At 35.7% G+C, this 23855-nt stretch overlaps 1 protein-coding gene across 4 annotated transcripts in view; it reads right to left on the minus strand.

The window, feature by feature from the left end:
* Window positions 1-23855, minus strand: part of CTNNA2 (catenin alpha 2) — a 1121468-nt gene that overhangs the window by 22399 nt on the left and 1075214 nt on the right. For 2 of the 4 annotated variants that reach the window (XM_080682954.1, XM_080682953.1), the window contains exons 16-18: window positions 19857-19962; window positions 16191-16325; window positions 4851-4991 (exon numbers count right to left, since the gene is read on the minus strand). In XM_080682954.1, coding sequence (XP_080539080.1) covers window positions 4851-4991; window positions 16191-16325; window positions 19857-19962 — 382 coding nt within the window. The remainder of the gene's footprint in view (window positions 1-4850; window positions 4992-16190; window positions 16326-19856; window positions 19963-23855) is intronic. The other 2 variants (XM_080682951.1, XM_080682952.1) reach the window with 2 other exon arrangements.

Raw genomic sequence — 23855 nt, forward strand, 5'->3', positions numbered from 1 at the left:
GAAGGAAGGCCTACTCTTGCATGAATTTCATGTATTGGGCCTCTAGTAGATACATAATAAGTCAGTTTTGTTGTCTTGTAGAGTTTCCAAAACTTTGCTGTGAAAATGAATCACCTGATATGGGTTGCGAGTCAGATGGGACATTTAACTACAAAATCCAAGAACCTACTCCCTACAATGCTGGATTCAAGAGTCTACAGCATGGCCAAGGAGTCTACATTTTAACAGTCTCCTTCCACTCCTTGCCGGGTTTAGCATGCAGATGATCCTCTAACCATTTTGAAAAACACTCATTACAGTCAGAAAGGGATTGAAAACTTTGATATCCAGCTGCCACCTGCCTTTCTAATTTCATCTTTCACTTTTCACCATCTTTTTACCCATCTCTGACATCTGCAGGTCCAGTCAGCTCAGAATACATCCATACGATAATACTGTGATCTTTTTGTTTCTCTCTTGGGCTAGTCCTTTTCTCTCCTCCTCTACCTGGAAACACCTATCCACTTATATAGGAAGGCTTAAAAAATAGTAACTTCTTTATAAAGCTTCCTCTTCCCCTTCTCTTTGGGATGCCCCCATCATTTTGAATATACTTCAGTTCAAGTGATTATTATAATCTATCCATACAAATGCCATGTCCATCCATCGGAGAGTAAATATCACGTTATTTACCCAATAAATGTTTGCTGAATTGTAAATCTAACATTCTAATTTTTATAAAATTACCTCTTAGGGACATTAGAGAAGGTGGGAACAGTTGCCATCCTTGTCATTGTTCTCTTGAGACAAAAATAATTCTAACATTTCTAACTTTCTTGGACTTTTTGGGAGAAAGTTTTAAGAGAGTGTTCCTGTCTTTGTAAAATTGGTGTTGATCTTGCTGCTTCATCATTCCCATCTAGCAAATTTAGCTTTTAAAAGTGACTTTCTGAGATAATATATTCTAAAAATCAATTTTTATGTCATGATAGGAAGTTAAAGAAACATTTCACTGGATGACATACACCAAGTCCTTAGAATCTGGGATAGGGGTAATGCAGTTTTCTTCATGAAATATTAGTCTGTCATGAAGGCCAAAGTCATAACTTGGAAGGAACTTGGATGGTAAGAAATAAGAAAACAGTGCCCACTATGTGATGCAAAGTTTACACTGCAAATTATCTATAACAACAGAGAGACTCTCAAAAGTAAGCGTTCTTCTTTGTCAAGGTGGGCAAATCATGCCCAAATAACCTTTTTCCATGTGTATGGGGGAAAGAGACTTACATAATCATGTTTAGTTTTTATTAGTGTTAAAACCTTCGCAACACTGGCTATTTGAGAGCAGAATCTGACATGATTTCTGCTCAGAGTTCAGAGAAGCTTCCTTTTGCTTTGGAAAACCACCCCGGTTACATGGATTCTCCTTAGCTAATGGGCATTTTCCATGACCATCGACATTTCTAAACCTGTAAATGATAACCCCTATCCAACTTCATCAGAAAACCAGAAAGTTTCAGAGTTGGAGTTTCCTTCTGTCCTTAGTTCCTTCCTTTTATTCATTTCTTTTCCACATTTGTGGCTGCGAGTTATCATATGAACTTTGTTGTAAATGAGTAAATAGTTGCTTAATTACACATTAACTAGAGGCCTGGTGCACAAAATTCCTGCACTGGGGGGGGGGGGAGGGGGTGTCCCCTCAGCCCAGCCTGCACCCTCTCCAATCTGGGACATCCCCCTCACAATCCGAGACTGCTGGCTCTCAACCAGTCACCTGCCTGCCAGCCTGATTACCCCCTAACCACTTCCCTGCCAGCCTGATCACCCACAACTACCTTCCCCTTCCAGCCATCTTGTGGCAGCCATCTTTGACCACATGGGGGCAGTCATCTTGTGCAAGGGCATATTACCTCTTTATTATATAGGATAATCATTGCAATTCACTCACTTGCAGCCTCCTCAACTCTTCTAAACAGGTATATCACATACTGTAAAGTCAGCACATGATTAAGGGGGAAGGGGCAAATATGGGGCTGGACTATGAGCAGTGACTTTGATTTTGATACATGGCAAATCTAAATACAAGATACCCTTTGTAACATTTACAATTCTGTGGTCTTGCTGACCTGAAATGCTTCCCTGCTGTCCTTTTTATGACAACAAAAATCTAAACCACTCTGTTCAAAGTTAGCTGATGGCCTCAGCTTCTCAGAAAGCCTTCCCTGTGCAATCCAGCCCACCCCAGCCATAGGGATATTTCTTAGTTCTTTGACACTTAACTGTTTTCACTTCCAAGTTGACACTTGGCATGTTTCTAGATTCCCAAGAAGGTTGTACATTCCTCAAGAGTAAAAATCAGGCTATACATGCTTTTATCCCCCATAGCACATAGCTCAGTACCCACCAATTCCCAACTCATCAACCCTTCCCCAACACCATAATGAAATTCTTGCAATATTGCATAAGTAATTTTGAATGTTAGAACCTCAAAGCGACCTAGCTCCATCTATTTCTTAGTAGACAAGGATTGTTTTAAATCTCAAAAATCAGAATAACATAAAAATTACAGAATAAAAAACAAATCAGTTTTCTAAATCAACATATAGCTAGCTATCGTTGGCTTAATATTGTCCATTTAAAAATATATAACCCACTTAAATTATTAACCAAGTAATACTACATCAGATATAAGGTACACTTTAAAAACATAGTTTGGACTAAAATTTTCTTTCTGGTTTGACTAATTGTGGGACCTATAAAAAAAAACAAAAAACAAACACAAGTCTCAACAATTTTTCCCCATAAACCATTTCTTCAAAACCATAGATTTTTAGAGCAGAAATACTTTAGGATATATCCATTAGGTCATCTACCATCATTTTACAGATGAGAAAACGGGGCCCAAAAGACTTAAGTAATTTATGTTGTTACCTAATTAGGCAGTGACAGAAATAGGGCCAGTGTTCAGATCCCAAATTAATGCAACTTCTGTTCTACTTCACTGTTTCATTTAGAACACAAATTATGTGTATGTATTTTTAAATTATAACTTAAATACATACAAAATGAGTTTTAAAAAACACTGAACACCACTATAAATGACACATGCACATGAGGATAAACAAGTGCATACACAATGCATTCCATGACATACTCTCTAAATTTGCACAAGCGCACAACACAACCGTTCTTAACTCACGAAGTTTAAAGATGACTGTATTCCAAGGGTTTGTAAAATATGAGCATTTCTTACCTGGCAGCTGTATGAGGGTTGATAAAAGACATTAAAAACTTGAGCTATGATTAGGCATCAGATTTTTTTTTCTGGCACTGAAAGTTGGCTTATACTGGTGTTTCAGGGGTCTAGCATTTTTAATGGGAGGTAGGTCACCGACTTGAGAGGAATCACCCAACATATGTGATTTTGGCACCCAACATATGTGATGTTACCAACACTGCAATACTAAGCTGACTGCAGGTGATTATCACCCAAATCTTCCTATTGGCCAGTCCTGGCTCTATTTTTCCTTATTGTACCTGAAATCACCACCATTGCAGTCATATTAAGTTAGAAAACTTAGGTGGGAAAATTACTCCAGAAATCGCCACACTGCTCCACCCCAGGTAACATAAAGGGTAGTATCAGTTCCAGGCTGTTTTTGGACTATTGGTTTTTTACTGTTAAAGTACCTAAGTTGGCGAGGAGGGGTGAGAAGATCTACCCATAACAGAAAAACTATTGATGAGAAAGAACCCCTCCTTTTAAACTGCCCCCAATTCTTCAACACCAGTATCCATACTTAGCCAATTAACTGGGGATGCATATATATTTTGAAAAAATAAGTGATAGATTCTTAAAATATTTCATAATACTCCTGATCCACAGGAGGATATTTTTATTCCACCTCATGAAAAGTAACAGGGCCTCAGGTTCTGATGTTCAAATCCTTTCAAAACCACCCACCCTGATGCTAAACATCCCTTACAGATTTAACCACCTCTGTGAACTTTCTTTGCCCTTTTATATAGAAGCTGACATCTTGACAGTTTTAATAGGTACCCAGGAGTGAACAAGGAAGGTGGAGGAAAATGCTCACTCCAGTTGATCTTTTCTTTCTAAATACTAAGCCATATAAAAGAAATAATTATTAACAGAAACCCCAATGAAACGAAGGACAGCAGCTTTTCGAAGCCCATAACTACCAAGAAATCACACCAAACAGCATCAATATTATTGCATGCAACAACAGAAAGATAGCAAATTTGGTTGTGGCACCTTGAAATGTGGCTGTACCCTTCATCTTGTAAGAATGGTGACTTTCTTAAAAAATAAATCTTTTAGTCTTTGCATTAGAAACACTTTTTACTTGTTTATATCAACACCAAAATTGTTGGCAATTCTTATGTATCAGTTTCTTCGCCGTTTTAACCCACAATTTTGGAAGAGCAGGCTGATTCTCTGGGCAAACATCAATAAAGGCTATTCTGTGATCCAGAAATCTTTCAAATGAAGAAGAATGCATTCACCTAACTAGTCTTCCTTAAAGAAGCTCACTGAAGGACTACAGAATGAATTCATTCCTCATATGCAATGACTTTCAGTCCCCATGGGAAGAAAGACTCAGAAACAGAGGAATGAAAATACCAGTTTCATTTCTCAAGTTTAGATCATAGTTGAAGAGTGTACCTGTGCTGTAGAATCCTTCATCTATATAGAGAATAAACAAGGAGATCCTTTCTCCAATGTTGGTTAACAGTAAGTAAAGAGGGCCTGAGTGGTCACATCTTTACCTCCTTAAAACCCCATTTTCCTGCTTTCAAAAGTAATGTTTACAATGAGACGGATTAGATTAGAAAGCAAATTTACTCACCATGGAGGAATCACTGCTTCCACTGATCGGAGCTCCCTCAGCACAGGTTGGGAGGTGGGTAGAAAGTTGACTAGCCCTGCCCCCATCTATGACATCACAATCTACCTCATAAAAGGTAGTGAAAGTGTTCTGAACTCCTGTCTGATTTCCGAGAGATACAGAAAAGAGAGCATGAGAGAGAGAGCAAGAGAAAAAAAAATAAAACGTACCCTATTGGGAAGGGATTAGGGATGTGGAAGAGGGAGTGGGTAATCGGGAGAAAGAGGCATATGAAGGAATTAGGTGCTGAAAGAGATGGGTGGGCCTCTGTGATATTAAACAGCCCGGCCACTAGGATTCCTCATTGGTTCTCTTGAACAGGTATATGGACCACCTGAGAGAAGGAGGATGAAGAAGCACCCCGCCTTGTCAGGCATCGTAGGGACAACTGTAGTGGGTTCAGAGGGGATGAATCCCCTATTTAAAGCACTGAAGATCACTAAGAGAGAAAGCAAGGGCTGAAGCTCTTAAAGCCTGGAACGGTACATGGGGAGTGTCAGATGCCTTTCTTGGAAGTTCCATTGCCCTGCTGTGTGACCTTCACCAAGCCTTCGGGCCTCTGCACATCCAGCCAGTAATGATACTAAGGGGATACTTACCTCTTTTATTGGAATCACTGAAGAACTAAGGCACTCATTGTTGCTAAAACTGCAACTCTTTTTACTCTTCAATTTTGCATCCATGGGTGGATTGTTTGATAAGCACAATTTCAAAGATAAGCCAATAACCAATGCCTATTTCTACCTTTAGGATGTTAATTTTGACATAAAATATTACTGATAGTCTTGACTAAAATGTTCCATGTATACTGAATATCACATCTAAAGGGGGTCATTAGAGCCCACCTTCAAAACTGGAGGAAAATCAAACACAGCAAGATTTTTACAATCAATCATAAGGTCCCCTGCTGCTCTGAGAGGTCAAGTTTAAGTGACTCAGTGATGCAAAGTGACCAAACATTTTTGTCACATGCAATTCTGCTATAGTCATCTAATTATATACCTCTGAAACTATTTTTTTAATCAGCTAAGATGGAAAATTATGTGGAGAGAACTAAGGTTTTGTTTTGTTTTTACAGATGAAGATTTAAAAGTTTAAAATGTGAACTATTCAAAGTTGTTAATTGGTTATTACAATAAAACAAAAGGAAGGGGTGATATTGAAGAATAGGCAGGTCCAGAAACCATCCACATGGAAGCCAGATCTCTGTCGCCATACAAAATATTTAAGTAAAAATAAAGATTCAAAATAACAGCTGTAATTCACGGCATAATAAATGGGTGATGCCTAGTTGGCTATTTCTGTATGCAGATAAAATTCCCAATTTGGAATTATTTCCTTCTGTTTTAAGTCAATATAGTGCTATTTCTAGTTCTGTCATCTTTATCTCACTGAATAGATAAGTGTATTTGGTAGTCACAATTTAAAATTAAGCAAAATTGACAAATTAGAGAGTATTTTGAAACACAGAAGCTACAAAATTCAAACTAGTTACAGATTTGGCAACATTACTGTCATCTTTTACTTCAAAATGAGTGCTACTGACATTTAAAGAATATCCTGAGAAAATTAAGGACAATAGAACAGAAAAAAGAATATCTGGCTATGAGAACAAAAATGTTCCTTATATTTGACTTTTTCTATACTAATATTATTAGAGAAACAATAATACTCTGTTTATATTTTCCTTATTTTATTTCCATTTTATTAATTCCAAGTCTAAATTCAACTTCCATATTTGACAGTTTTTGTTGCATGAGATTTCCCAATTAATGGCCCTATAAAGTCTTATTGTCTTCCAATTTCTACATATTGGATCACTGACTAGTTGGCCTACTCTTGTTTTTTTACACTTTATAATGAACCCATTTGGTTTTAAAATTTCTTGATTTTTTTGCCATTATACAGATTTTTTGCCATTATCATTATTTCTCAATTTCAAAATGATTATTTATTATAAACTTATTTGTATCATAGCACCTTTCATACTAAATTTAAAGCTCATTATATTTCAAGAGTAATGATGCACTTGCCTGTTCTTCCATTAAACACCTTAAGATTTTTACTATCTAACAAAGAAGGTACCCTTCCCCCTATGTTAAGATATTAAAATAGAAAATGGAGTTAAACACTCTTTAAATGTTAAAACAAAGTGAACTGGAATTAGATTATAATCTATTGTTATTTCTTATTGATTATCTGTTGTTTATTTGGAAACTGGAGCCTGACTTCAGGAACCCAATGCAAAACTAGGCTGCATCAAAAGGATGCAGAGTGGTGAACTGTGCTGACTTTTTAGTATGATTGAATGTGATGTCTTTAGTTATATTAGTTAAAATAACAAAGCTTTCTTTGACAAAGAATGCAATGCTGGGATCAGATAATTTCCAACTATTGTTAGGATCTACCTTCTTGACATTGTTTATGAAAACCAAGTCCTACTGCAATTGTGGATTTGATGCATGCTTTTTATGGCATTACCTGAATGGATTAGTTCACCCTTCAAGACAAGATATGAAGTAATTGCAAGATTTCAGTCAAGAGGCCCCATTACTGAAGTCATGAGTATAACTTAACTCTGACCCGAGAGATGTAGAGTTGATTTTACATTTTTGTTTGTTGAAAGCAAAGTGTTTTATTTCTTAGTGAAAAGGATTGAGAAAAGTCAGGTCGAATAATGTGTATACTCTGAAAGAATGACCTGCCTAGGTATTTACGAAGTAATTCACCATGGAAGACATAATCAGGCAGTTGCATGCAATTTGATCAAAATGTTATTGAAGAGAAATTACAAGAGAGAATCTGATTTTGATAGCAACCAATTTGAACCAAGAGTTCTGAGATAAAAAGATTGTTTTGAGTTGGTTTTATGATACTCTCTCACATACAGACCCTTAGGTTTTAAAAAGTACATGGTTCTTAGAAGATGATGCTGACTGGAACTTCTCCAGCATATTATTATCTCTCATTTGCAAAAACAGATTTGCAAAAGGAAATCAATGAAAGGGGTCAAGAGACAAGTTGTGCAGATTTGACAGGACATCTAGCCAGAGTTCCAGGAAGTCAAGTTCATTATCAGTAAGGCATCTGCACAGATGAAGGTAATCAGAGAAAAGCAATCAAATAAGATATAGTATTAATAATGTAAGAAAAGATGAAAGTCTAAATTAAGAAAGCTTGTCTTCAAGAAAATAAGATTGGTATAAAATATTTGAAACACACTTATTATCCAGAAGAAATATGACTGTCCAAAATTGAATAAGACAATGTGTTCTGAAGCATAAAAGATATCTGAACCAAGAAAATGCCACATTGCCCATCCAGAAGTCATTCCTATTTGTAAGATACATGGGCCATAGCATGGCACATATTTCTTTTCTAAGGGCTGTGATCAAAACCATATTTCATAAATCATTTAAGTTAAACTGAAGAAAGCATTTGACAAAATAATATGTAGGGGCAAAATGCAAATAATAGTAGGTTAAACACATTTTACTTATAGAATATAGATAGAATATAGTAAACCAAGAAACAGTGAATACACAGAGATAGCTATCAACACCCTGCTCTTCTGGCTGAGAATATTATAAAGATTAAAAAACAACAACAAACAATAGACTACACAGTCTAATAAAAGCACAATGAACAGAAAAAAAATGTATCTTTTTCAGGAAAATTATTTGCTACTAGAGATAAAGGTCTTTGACTGCCTCTACCCAACCAATATTTAGCACTATGCCTTTTATGTAGTTGGAATGCAATAGAAATGCTGAATTCAGTGAATCAGAAAATATAATTATATAAACAATAAATACATACAACTCTTTGAAGTTTTGTTTGTCATTAGAAATTAGGATTAGTTTTTCATTAGAAATTAAGAATAACATATGGAAACATTGATCTTCCTCTAGAAAAATATTCTCAAAAATTTATAAAACCTAGTACAGAATTTAAAAATTCTGTTTCTGCTTTGCCATGGGGGGGGCGGTTCTCTTTATTTCTTTTATTTTTCATTATCTGAGGTAATGAAAAATTGTGCAAAATCAATAATAAAATCCCCAGATAATATTTAGCTTATGGTTTTAAAGTTCATATTTTTGTATCAAGTTGATCACATGTTTTCTTTTTCTTCAACTGCCTTCAATCCAGGAATTCTTGAGGCATCTCCCAGTAGGAAAAACAACAACAAAAAAATCACAATGGATTTATGTAATTAATTCAAATTAATGTATTTCTTGACTAGAGCTGACAAAGTGAAATGTATACAGGAAAACCAGAAAGCAAGAACTGAATTATAGATACTGTTTCTAAATAAAGGTATCCACTCAAGACTTTAGATTCCCATAATTGGTTCAATTGAAGGGAACATGTATACAGGATTTGCCCTCACATATTCAAAACTAGTTAAAAAAACGGGGGGTGGGGGTGGGGGAGGAGGTAGCTCCTATGACACTACTACAGACATTATTTAAAACATATTAATGAACATGTTTTACTGTTTGAATAAAATCTGACAATTACCACATTCAGACAGTATCTCAAAATTAGAATAATGACCCTAATCAGTTTGGCTCTGTGGATAGAGCATCAATCTGTGGACTAAAGGGTCCAGGGTTCGATTCCGGTCAAGGTTACATGCCCGGGTTGCGGGCTTGATCCTCCGTGTGGGGCATGCAGGAGGCAGCCAATAAATAATTATCTCTCATCATTGATGTTTCTCTCTCTCTCTCCATCTCCCTTCTTCTCTGACATCAGTAAAATATATTTTTAAAAATTAGAATAATGTCTTTGAGAAAATCTTATAAGCCATTACTCTTAAATAGTGTTGCCAGTGTTTCACAGATATTAGAAAATATATATCGTTTTCCCTCATCTAGGCAAGGTATCTCCCATGTGTCTAATTATCAAGTTTTCAAAAAATATTATCATTCATTGGCTGCCACATAATTCTCAGAATATTAACTGAAATCTAAGGCATTAATTGCTAATAAATTAAGATGTAAATTACTTGTCTTCCTTCTTTTAACTAGAGGATTTTCAAAGCTTTATAAAACTTCTAAAACCCAAATGAATGAAAGTTCATTGACTGAATGACAGGTAATGGCATTGACATTTCTGAGGCGAAATATCTGAGGCAAAAATGTCTTCTTAAAACCACTAACTCTTTCTAATCTTACAAGTAATAATGCCCTTAAACTAAAATAAAAACTTCTCAGCCCATAAATTCAGGTGATGCAATCCAATCAATCTGAGTAGATCCAAGTTAGGTCAATTCATCTCTCCCTCCAGGTATGATAGAGAGTTATATGCTTGGTTCATGTCCTAGTTAGAGTCTGTTTTCTTATTTTCTGGGATGAGAGCATTAGAATATAAAGTATTTTTCTATGCATAAAACAATTCAGTAAGATAGCCAACTGGTTTAATTCCATCAATGAATAACTGATGTTTTTCAATGAATAGAATGGATCACATTGATAAGTGTAGGGTTACTGTCATTGAGTATTTAACTGAAAAGCCACATCTTAGAGCAGTATACCATCCTTCCTTGCACAGAACTATTCGGGGAGACACCTACACAGGTGTGGCGCAATAGACAAAAGTTTTCAATGATAACTGACACCCAAAGAGGTTTTGACTTTTCTTCCAAAAATAATGCCGGGAGTTTGTTAAATGTCACTTTTATAACACTGGGACAATGAGTTTGCAGTGAAAAACCACATATGGCTTATTTTCTCTGAAGGTTTGCATAATTTGGACTACAGAAAAATTAAAGACGTGTACACTGATATGAATGTAACCAAGGAAGAAATGATTCAAGAATCAGAATTAAATGGTTATAGTTTTCTTATCTTAACAGATTAGGGGTTAGGTTTGTGGGAGAAAGATTGAATTATACAACAACCCATCTTACTAACAAAAATTGTGCCATTCTGCAAATGATAAGGAACTATTTGGTCTTCTTGTGGTTATCCCTCTATCCACATTTGTAATCTGAACTTTGTTTTTATCTTACTCTTTGTATCTGGACACTCCTACTCTTCCTAGATCAAATACTTAACAAATACTTAACGGCCTGCCCTCTGAAAGATCTGGATAAAATTCTTTGGAATTGCAGTAAATCCCTAAACACATACCCCTCTGATAAAATGAGCACAAAAATGCATTCCAAACCCTAATTAAAATAGCTGGAAATTTAGATTTTTTTCCCCATTACTACTACACTTTGATCAGTAGAGATGATCAGAAGATATAAAAAAAAAAAGATTCTCAAAAAAGAGTTGCTTAAAGTACAGGTCTACATAACCAGGTACAATGCTTATTTCAAATGACTGTTTCATCTCAATTCAAAATACACATTTTATTGAGGAAAAAATGGAACTTTTCAAATGGAATGCAACTTTCATCTCAACAAACCACAATTTTTACAAATCATATATATATATATATATATATATATATATATATATATATATATATGGTATGAAATTATACAACTAAATCTCACATTTTCTTTTCCCTGAATTGTATTGGATTAGACATGTCATAGTTGTCAACCATTTGTTCTTATTGCTTATTCAGGGGGTAATGGAGTAAATGTCAAATCAAGAGTATCTCTTGTATGTATGTGTGTGCAGATCCATGTATCTTTAATTACATGCCAATGTTAGGGAAGATTGATTTGAATATTGTCAGTTTCTGCATTTTTCTGAATGTTTTTCATTTATTACCATAACTATTCATGTTGATTTTAACTGAGTTTAATTTTTTAAAAATTACATGAAATATAGGTGGTACAAATGACTGTAATTAACCCCTATTCTCCAATTTTTGCTTTACCAATTCAAATCCTATCAATGTCGCAAATTACACTTGCTCACCTTGTCAAACCTCTCTCCATAACTCAATTGAAATAGATTTACATTTGGAAAGGAGAGATTTAAAAGGCAAAGAATAAAAGTGCACATTAGGGTAGTTACTCAGTCCCTCAGGAACAGGTTAGGGCTCCATTCAATCAGCTTGAGGACTGAGGAAACTAACATTCCTCACCTCTAAACTGTGTTTCTATATTTTGTTAGTATAAAAAATATATACGCAGCCTTGGGCAGTGTGACTCAGTTGGTTGAGCTTCATCCCATGCCCTGCAGGGTTGCTGTTAGTTTGATTCCCAGTCAGGGCACATACCCAGGTTGCAGGTTCAATCCATGGTCAGGGTGCATATGGAAGGCAACCAATTGATGTTTCTCTTGTTCATATATATATATATATATATATATATATATATATATATATATACCCTCCCCCTTCCTCTCTAAATAATCAATAAAAACATTTTTGGAAAAAAAAGACATGTGTATGCAATGAAATTTATTAAATTTCTATTATTTTCTTGTGGAGTTAGCTCTAAGTTATATTAAAGTCCCTCCATCTCTGATCAAACTCCTGCCCAGATCAGGGATATTGCTCTTGTGTTCTGGCTTCGTTGTTATAACTGGTTTCCTGTTGTATTTGAACCTTTTTTTAAAAGTGGAATATTTCAGTTTTATCAGAATGCTGATGGATGTTCAGCATTCTGTGTTCTTATATCCTACATCAGTGTTTCTAATTTATTCAGAATAATGAATAAAGTATAAATCTTTGGGTAGCTAAAGATAATTGAAGGTTTTAGAATGGGTTTGATTTCTCCAGAACTTTGGGTACCTCTTTGTTTTTAAATGTAAAAGAACCCATTAAATCCTCTGAAACCTAGTCAACAAAAATTAATTAAAAACATGACAATCAAATATACAGGTAATTTCCATATCATGGCATAGGAACTTATTTGTATTCAAAATGTATTTACATACTTGAAACATTTTGGCTCAACTTTTCCCCCATGGTGAATATAATGCTGTCATGTTTAATAGCTCTTACCTGCACGAAACAAATGTATGATATACTATGATTATGTTTCTCTTTCCTTTGTTTTCTCTTCTTCCTTCTTTCATACCACTTCTCTCCCTCCTTCCCTCTCTTTTTCTTCTTCTTTTAACATTTCCCAAAATGCATGTCAACTGGATTAAGAGACTTAATAAGCAAACACCAAACTAAGCAAACAAAGCCAGTTTATAAACTGAGACTGTTTAATCTTCTGGCCTTTATGTCCTCTGCTTTCACTTTACTATCTCTATCACTCTACTATTTTTATTGTTGTTAATCCTCACCAGGGGGCATTTTTCCATTGACTTTTTTTAGAGAGAGTAAAAGGGAGGGTAAGAGACAGAGAGAGAAATACTGATGTGAGAAAGGCACATTGATTGGTTGCCTCCCACATATGCCCCAACCAGGGCTGGGGATTGAGTCTTCAACTAAGGTATGTACCCTTGGCCGGAATCAAACTTAGGACCCTTCAGTCTGTGGGCTGACACTCTACTCACTGAGTCAAACCAGCTAGGGCTATCACTCTACTCATTTTTAAATTATTTTTTCCACTTTACTGTTACCCCTTAGCAACCCAGTTGAGCTGAATTGGCTCCCAAATGCATCTCCTACTTTGAGATTTAATAAGAATGGGACCATTTGGCTGTTGAGAAAGGTTTAAGCCAATGAATCTAAAAACTTGGTTGCCAGCCAGAAAACTAATGGTGCTTCTTAGACAGCAGTTGTGTGAATGAGTATATGCCAGCATACATCCTAATTGCTTTATTTCTTTAGTTCCCCATCATGACTCAGGAAGAGCATTTGCTCCCATTTCCACCCATGACCTATTGAATTTTCTAGAGCCACCTCTCACACAAAAGGAAGACACAACAGAAGAGGCCTTTCCCAGTATCTCCACAGAATCACATAAAACATCACATGCTAACATGGTATGTTGTTATGCACATGTACATTTTATATGTTCATCATGCCAGCAGAAGACTGAAAAACAAAAAGGCTATGAGTTTTAAAGTTCAAATCATTTTCTTGGCAAAATGGAAATCATCTGTCCAAATCTCTTCTGTTTTAGGAGAAAGTTTGATTTCCAACAAATATATCTTCCTGGGGGCTTTCAAATATTTCAGAGAAGAAACCACAGCTTTGATCCCATGTACATAAACATAGGGGGAAAGCAAGAAAAGTTTAACTATTTTTCTTTATTTATTATGCATTACATTATTGTTGCTTCTCCTTAAAAATATAGCAACTTTGTCATATCAGACAACAAAATAAATGGAGCCCAAAGCATGAATGCACTTTCTTGGCAAAATCATTGAAAGTCTGTCACATTCTTGATGCTTTCAAAACTTTGAAGGCAGTCATTTGTGGCTATTTTGCAAAATAAACATATTGACTTTTTTCTCCATTCGCCATCAGTGAAGGAGATGCAGAATAAGGTGGAGGCAGAAGTGGCAAAGACAGCAGACTACGGATGCAGGTAATGCACCAAATAGCAATCAAGCTTGAAAAAAAAATCATGAGGAGGCCAAGAGCGGGCCCATAACCAAGCAATACATAGCAAACCCTTATAATGCATTTGACTCAGAATCATTATAAAGTTGTATAACATTCCTCTAATAGAAGCCTTCTCCCATGCAAGGATTTCTGTTCTTTGCCAATAAGACTCAAAGAAGGAAATGGGCTTCTCAATCTCAAACACCTTTGCAAATGCCAACAGTGCAAGTGATAAAAGCCAATGATGGTTTGGACTACATCTCAATGAGGAAAAGACAATGGAAATGAAGCTCTGGAGGCAGTGATGAATAATGGGTACTGAGAGGATGATGGAGAGCAACTCTGCCAGGAAAATATTGTCCAGATGAAGCTGTGGAGTCTGAGATCCACAAAAGATGCTTTGTGCATCCATGTAAATAATAAGATTTGGAACGTGACAAATGAAAGCACACAAGGCAAGCTAAACAAAAAGTACTCAGTTCCACAGGTACTATATACAGATGGACATGAAAGCTGAATGGTATGGGAAACTATACCATCGAGGCTGAAGAGAAGAAAGGAAGCAAGGGAGATGCAATGTTTTGATCACTCACTTCTTGGCAGAGAGAATCTTGGTAGTTACCAACTTGGCAGAAAGGGACACATTGCAAGACAGATTGCACTTGGTTGTTGAAGAATGTTGAAGCAGGATCATTTTGGAAATGCAAAGAGGTGACTATGCTTTGGAAAGAGACACAAAATAGTCAATTTATTGGGCTCTAGGTGGGATTGCATGGACCAGGCTTTCCAGATGGCACCTCCATGCAAGCCAGATCAGCTCTTTTCCCAGCTATGTTTTCTGCAACTCAAGAAATATAGGAAATAAAACCTTTGAATTCAAGAATGATTTTTTCCACATATTTTTATCAAAGGGTCAAATTGATGAATTTTTTAAAATGGTTTGCGGGGGCGGGGGGGGGGGGGGAGGCGGGAATTGAGCTTTGTGACCAATGTGATTTTCATAAGGCATTTCCTACGTTGATAAGGTTATGTTCCTGGTAATGCCACAGTTCAAAAGGCAGCATCATAATTGACTGGGAAAAGAACTAAAGGTGGTAGAGCCACGCTTCAGAATTGCAAATAGTTTAAAACCATAGATGGCAACTTTTGTTAAAAGAGAGGGACTGAGTGAGGGGGGAGAAGAAGCCAAGATGAAGAACCTCAACACATACATTTGAAAATCTTGCCAAGAAATCATGATCCTTCTATTAACTGAACTACTTATTTCTTTGCATTTGATGAAATGAACCAAATACTTATATTTTCATGAGAAGGGAAACACTGGAGTAATTAAGTAAAAATATATATATAATTGTTAGTGTTTGAAAACTATGTTAGTTTTTGGCAACAGCACATCAACCTGGATTACATTCAAACATTGTAGCTTTAAGGGTTGCTGAAAACCTAGTATGCATTGGAACCTGATGAATGAATTTCCACTGTTTTTATCATCTCTAACATGTGAATACAATCCACACATAGAGAGGCTGGCTCCTGAATGAAAATTACTTGGGTTAACAAAGGGATGTAGACTCACAATGAGTAAATATACCAAAGCCCCAAATAATTATAATAGTCACAGCTTGGCAATGAGTTTGCAGACTATGAAATTAGTTTCTTGTGAATAATGGAGATTTTACAAGGCTAGTATAAACACGGGGTAATTGGAAAATCAAATCGCTCTTTGTGAGTTATTGTAAGGTCTGGAATAATGGTGATAACATTTATTTTAAAACTACCTCCCTATGAATCACTGCAGTTTGGTGTTTTTTAGCAGTACTGTTGCCAAGAGTTCTTGCCTTGAAGTACAACAGTGGGAACTTAAATCGTGAAGCCCACGTCCCAGCTTACCCCTGACACAATGAGTTCTCCTCCCAGGTTCTGCACTTCCGCCTTCACCTTGCTGCAGATATTAAGCTGATGGCAATACAAGGCAATTCGCTGAAGGTAGGCTAATAAATCCTGCTTACATGCTGAATCAGGACACTATAAAACATTTAAAACAGTGATCTCAGTTAGTATGTACTCTTCAGTTTCTAACACTTGGTATATTATGAAAGCTGTGGTGAAAAGAAAAGGTTTTGGTGTCATATACTTTCATTACATCCATTTCACTTAAATTCTTTCTATAGCATGTTAGGAATACCACAGCCAATAGTTTGGAACAGTTAGTTTGACTTTAACAGAATTCTACGAAGATAATAGTAAAGATCTTTCAGCAAGTCTTATTGGGAATTCTGAACATGTTTCTGGGTATTTTATCAGTTGTCTTCAAAACGGTTAAGAAACTAAATATTTTACTATTTTTATTCCTAGTGGCTCATTCAATGTTTACTATGTGCAAGTTATTTTAATACAAACAACCAAAGCAACACATGCTAGAAGGAAATCACTCTGTGAGGCAATCTCTCTGCCATAGAAGAGGGCAGAGTTTCAATTCAATTAGTTGGAAGGGAAAATCACTTGTTTCCTTTAGTTTTTTAAGAAATGCACCATTCATGAAAGAAAAACTATTACACCTTTTGGATTTTGGTATTTATCAAAATTTTTGCAACATGATAAACTTCCTTTAAGCAAAAAACTGAGAAGAATCATGACCACTGTAAGAGAAACAGATGTGAGAAACAGAATGAAGTTGATACCAATTGAAACACTTGTAAGAGAAAAAACAGACCCCAGATTCGGGATGTGCCAGAGTCAACTATGACCAGGGATTTTGAATTCTCTGTGACTTAAACAGGTAGATGTCCATCGAATACACTGAGCTTAGATGAACACTTCCACGGACATTTACATGGCTCCCTAAGGCATTTTGAAGGCTCCAATGCCAATGGCTATCCAGTCATTGAAATATATTCCTATTTCAAAAGTTCAGTTTGAGATTCTCCAGGCCGTTCCATTGTTCTGGCCCAATTTGGCACTTGTAAAAAACATATAATCACAAGATCCTTGATGAAACATTGTAAGAAATAAACACCTACAGGCCACAGTGAAGTATCTTAATTAGACTAAGAGTATGAGAAAAAGCACTCCAATTGTTTCCTCAAAGCTCAAGGAAAATAATTTTCATTAGTACTGTGAAGCCAGTGGTTTTGACATAATCACTTATTGAATAAATGACAAAGGGGTCTCTTTCATATATACCACTTATCATTGTAGCATTCCCCTCCCCTCCCACTAACTGTATTTATCAAGAAAGAAACCCACAGAGACTGTTTTTTAGCTTTCTAAAAGTACTTAATTCTGTAATATTTATCCTACTCCAGAGACCCATCTACTGAAAGGAATTAACTTTAAAATGATATCTCCCTAGAGGGCTGACTAGTCTTTTGATACAAATACCTTGCAGCAAATTAAACTGAAAGTTCTATCTAATGGAACAGTAATTAAAAATGCAACAGTCCGTAAAAAGTTTATATTACGTGCATATCTCAAATCTTCATAAAAATATTTTCAGGCAAAATAAAGGCAATCAATTTGTTCCTCGGTACTTCTCTTTCTATTCTGTTATTTAAACTGAGGCATTTAAAGCACAAATAAAGGCAAGATGAAACAAGAAAAATAAGTCTTACTTCATGGAAATAGGAGAATTTGAGAAAGAAATTCAGACAAAAGAACGAGGGGGAAAATTGCAAGTTGCTTCACCACTAATGACAGTAAGAATGCCACAAACAGAGGGTTATGTTTACCTTCATCTGTCTCTTTTAAAGTCATCATTAAATAGCATTTAAATACTTTGTCACAATATCAAAAGACATCTAGAATCCTGGGATTTGTGTGTCATTTTCAAAACTGTTTTGGGTTATACTTCAAGTTGCAAAAATGCAAAATCAAAAACAAGAATCAAAATAAAAATATTGAACTCAATTAGCCTAAACATATTGAGAAATAGATTTAGCCATTGAGATTCAGAATATAATGGAAAAGCCATCCAAACTTCATTCACTTTCACTCCCAGGAAGAAGTCTGTAGAAATAAAACTATTTTAAGAACCACCCACCAATCTCTGCTCACTCTACTCATCCTCCCCACCTCAACATTTGCAGGGGTTGGGGGGCGGGGCAGGGAGATATGGCATTCTTTCTTGGTGCATTTTTATTTGTTTGCATGCATGCATGGACATTTTCAAGTAAGTTCATTGTCTCTCCTCTTTTTTATATGAACTTTCTGGAATGCATATAGTACTCTGTAGAAAGAAGCTCAAATTATGCTTTAAACTTCAGGAAGCCTGGCAGTTGATATTGCCCTGAAATTACCAATCTAGTAATGGTTTGGTCCTCAAACCCTACAAATTTGAGGGAGGTCTCAAATTATGATAATACTTAATGAATTATCTTTACTATTAAGTGTTGCTCAAAAATTCAAAGTAAGCAAAAACATTCCCTTGAATTAGCCAAGATAATATATTGAGACAATAAAATAAAATGAGACAACATATTAGCTTATTTTAAATATAATCTTAATAGTTTAATAATGTATTTTTCTTAAAATATTTAAGAATCTAGGATACTGAAGATTGTGAGTATTTAGAGGAACAGCCTAATGTTAAGGATTGGAGGAGGAAAACTATAATCATCAACCCCAAAATAATAGAAGACTATGGAGGAGGAAGCAATCCTGTATCTTTCCATGTCTCTAGAGAATGTCACTGTGTTGTAGTGTAGTAAGCCAATTCATGTTCGTAATGTCTCCATGTAAATAATAGTTTATATAGTATTTCTATTTCAGAATCTTATATTTTAAGACATTCTCCTTTTAAAATGGTTCAAACTGTAAGCCAGTGTTACTAAAGAAATAAGGATCAGTTTATCTGGCAAAGTCTATTGCCTAAAGTACCCTTACAGGAAATGGAACATTACTGCACCAAGACATATTTACAAAAGGATTTTAGAGTTCCAATTCTAGACAGATAAAATGAAAAATGTGAAAAAGAAATCAACTCAAAGATTAAAGGTGAAATTAAGAACCATTCTAATCTGTATCTTCTTTCGGTCTGAAAGCACAAAAGAGAATTTCATTTATCTTTGATGCCTCTAAGTCTGGATGAAAATGCTGCTGAAATCTGGAGGTTCTCGATTGTGCGGATTAGTCTCATTTGTACTAGAGCACAAATTATTATGAATGATGAAGAGCATCAGTACAATGTGATCAGTGTTCTATAACAAGATGTAGATGTCTTTCTTTTTCCTCTCCCTTATTCAGCATGACTGCATTTCTGAATGAGGGTGGCTGGGATACTCCACAACTCTCTGGGAGTTAGATCTCTTATGTAATGTGTTCTCTCCTCTCCCAAGGAACCACGTACTTGAGAACCTCCAGATTTCAGCTGATCATAGGCCTTAGGTGTCCCTCCTGAACTGAACACACCTTCTCCATCAGCTCAGTCTCAGCAGAGTTAGAGGCCAGTTTATGAAATGTTAGTGATTTTGTACAATTCATTCTTCAGCATTTTGTAGGGTGGATAAAACCCATAACAGAACCCAAGTGCTAATCAAGGATTCTTCCCTCTTATATTACCTGATCAGCCACGGCACGGGCTAATTTGTCCATTCGAGAACCTGCTTCGGCAATTTTCTTAGCAGCATTAATGACATCGGATGTATTTTTCAATGGGCCTTTGCCTCTGAAACAATATATACAACGTAATTAAAAAGCCATTGTATGACCTGAAATAGACAAACCAACCATACTGTTTGCCCAAGACCCTGCTTTTGTATTTGTCTCTGATCATGTTAGAAGAATGTATTCTTGATTCATTTCAATCTCCACATTAATAATCTACTTTACTTCCATTCATCTTTAGGAAATATTATCCCTATTTAGATATGTATGTTCACATTTAATTCTTTACATAAATTTACAGTTTAGACAGTGTTCCATTAAAAAGGGTGATCACCACAAGGCAATGGGAATTTAATATTGAAATGCTTACCATGTGCCTGTGCTGTTGTATGCACTACCTTATATTGCAACCCTAGTAAGTATCATCATTCCCATTTTAGAAAGGAGAAAAGTAGACTAAAAGTCATGAACTCAACTAAGTCCGTACAAGCCACAAGTAATAAATTCTATATTTAAATGAGACACTAGCTAAAATAAATGCCCTTGCATTGTCTTTTATACCATGTCCTACACCATTATTATATTGTCAAGTCCACTTTGGCACTCTGAGTAGCAACGGTCTCTTGTACACAATGGGGAACTGTTCGGCCAGAATTTCAGAATTCGGTTCGGCTCTTACTCTCATTGTCGTCCACGCTCCTGGTACTGATTTATGAGGGAACAGACAAAACACTGCGTGACAGTAGGTGTCTTTATGCTTCCAAACCATTGTCCCAATATTTTCACATGAGGTTTTCAATTAGGTGCACTGTTTAATATTACATGTCTTTTAAATATCTTACCTAATAAAAGAGAAAAATGCAAATTAACCATCACTCCGCTACGCCCACAGCCAATCAGAGTGAGTATGCAAATTAACCCAACAAAGATGGAGGTTAATTTGCATATGCAGGCACAGAGCAGTGTGAAGCCTGCTATGAGGGGAAGAGGGGAGGCAGAGGGAGCTACTGGAGTGGTGCTCCAGACAGAAGCGAGGACATGCCAGCTCTGGGCACGCCAGGAGCGGGGACTTGCTGGCTCCCAGGTGGCCAGGAGCAGGGACTTGCTGGCTCCCGGGCGGCCGGGGAGTGGGGACTTGCAGGCTCCCGGGCGGCCGGGGAGTGAAGCTAGGGGCCTATTCTTGCACGAATATCATGCAATGTGCCTCTAGTTTACTATAAAGAAAAAGAAAGCTATTCTGTGTCAGAAATCTTTAAACAAAATATAGCACATAACTTACTTGCTCTTTTCTTGAGATATAAATAATAGATTAAATATATTTATCTTTTCTTTTTTCTTTTAGCATTGCTACTTAGCCTGGTCTCCTTAGATACATCTGAAAATCAAGGCTTCTTTTTTTTAATTTAATGTTTTTATTGATTTTTAGAGAGCAAGGAAGGGAGAGGAATAGAGAGATAAAAAACATCAATGAGATAGAAACATCATTGGTCAGTTGTCTCCCATAACCCCTTACTGGGGATCAAGTCCACAACCCAGGCATGTGCCCTGACTGAGAATCTAACCCGTGACCTCTTGGTTCCTGGGTTGAAGTTTAATCACTGAGCCATACTGGCCTAATTAAATGCATTTTTTAAGACTACAAAATTAAATTAATACAGTTAGAAATGTGATGAAATGTGGACAAAACTTAGATGTGATTTATTTTGAACACATAAGGTTATTCAGAGTGAGCAATGATTGTTACATAATATTTTATAAAATAGAAAATTTTAAATTGCTTCAGAAAATTAATGTAAATGAAGAGCATTTTGTTCAGTTTCCCTCCTAATTTATGTTCTGCAAATTTTTTTACATTAGTAGCTAAAATTAAAATATATTATGTTCATGTCAAAGCTTAAATACACACATAGGGAAATTTAAAACTTAAGATTTTATTTTGCTGTGTTAACATTAACTCTTCCACAAAGGCACTGACTTTTTTCACCTTCTATTTTTATATTGAAATATAGGCAAGGATTTCATAGGTAAACTTTATGTAATATGTACAAGTTAAAGATTCTGTGATAATCTGGCTTTTATTCTCTAACACTATTTTTTAAATTATCTCTTAAGAAACTTTTTCATATTTTGGTTTTATACTTTTAAAGGGAATATTAGCCCAGCTGGCATGGCTCAGTGGTTGAGCATCGACCTATGAACCAGGAGGTCATGGTGTGATTCCCAGTCAGGGCACATACCCAGGTTGTGGGCTTGATCCCCAGTGTGGGCTGTGCAGGAGGCAGCCAATCAATGATTCTCTCTCATCTTTGATGTTTCTCTTTCTCTCTCTCCCTTTCTCTCTGGAATCAATAAAAATACATTTTTTAAAAGAGAATGTTAGAGGCAGAATCTCTCACTGTTTAATGTTCTCCTTATTATATACTTCTGTGTAACTTTCAGACCTTAGATATCTTTATTTTAGTTTTACTTTGATACATTTGTTGTTACTTTTTGTCTTCATCTTAACCCAGTCCCAAAGACCTAGCTGCACTCTGCCTGATTTTTCGTCACTAACCATCTTGTGTGTTTGTTTACAGCAAGATCTTCCAAGGGTGTGGGGGAAACGTCTTCATAAACCTTACATGATAACTTTCATCAGTTGATTGATTCTGACAAAATGTACTAAGTTAGTGGAGAAAATTTATCGAGAACTGAGTTTGCTTGAGGCACAGGCTCCCATCTCGGAGCCAGAAGAACGATGAGAAGCATGTCCTCTGTGATTACACCAGAGGCTGCACTTCACAGACTCACTAGGAGATTGTTATTAACCAACTTTAGAGTTCACGTTACAATTCAAATTATTGGAGTCACAAGCTGGTAATAAGCATGTATGTCACAAAACTGGACAGCAAGACAGAAGTTCTGAGAACATCAAACACTTCCTCTTTTTCTACTGAAATTAAAACACAAGGATGAAAACTAGGTGACTGACATGCTCAAGAAGACACTGCAGAGAGAATGCTACTCAGAGAGACTTAGGACTGGAACCTCTGTGTCCTGAACACAACCAAGTATTCTCTTCTGCTCTATATATTTCATTCCTCTGAGGATGGCTAAAGCAGTGATCTCAGAGAAAAACAAATCACCTTAACTACAGACATTAACATGCAAGAGATAATGAACTTAGTAATATCTCAAAAAATTTTAAAAAATAAATAGGAAGAAACTAATAAAATTACAAAAAACATAAATTATTAGAAAATAATAAAACACTGGAAATAAATAAATCTAAAACTAGCTCAAAAGAAAAAAAGCACAACTGATATAGAAATATACTTAGATTGCAATTAGGAAAAATATGTAAAACAAATATTCAAATGTAAAAAAGATAAGAGTGAAATAACTTCAGAAAATAGAGAATTAAAAATATCATAAAAGTACTTTTCTCAAATGCATGTAAATAAATTTGAAACCTGGATGAAATAACTTTATAGGACTATATAATTTACCAATACTGACCAGGGAAAGGATATTGAAATATCTAGATTCTGGTTTACATGAAGAAATAAATAAGGCTATCAGAAAAGCTCATAAAAACTAAAAACAAAAAACTAAAAACAGTAAATCCAGATGGTTTATTATAGGAATTCACTAAACCTTTAAAAAGATGATAATCCGAATGCTATTTAAACTCTTCCAGAATATATAGGGGTGGTGAACATACAATACAGTGTCCAGATGATGTTATAGAATTGTGCATGAAACCTACATAATTTCTTAACCAGTATCACCCCAATAAACTCAATTTTAAAAGCCACCAAACAGACCCCCCCCCGCCCCCCAAAAAAGAAAACCTGAGTTCCTGGATACAGAGAAAAGATTGATGGTAATCAGAGGTGAGGGATGTTGGTAAAATGAGAGAAGGGAGTCAAAAAGTAAAAATTCCCAGCTATAAAGTAAGTCATTAAGATGTAA

The sequence above is a fragment of the Plecotus auritus genome (assembly GCF_963455305.1).
Source record: "Plecotus auritus genome assembly, chromosome: 8".
NCBI classification, from domain to species: domain Eukaryota; kingdom Metazoa; phylum Chordata; class Mammalia; order Chiroptera; family Vespertilionidae; genus Plecotus; species Plecotus auritus.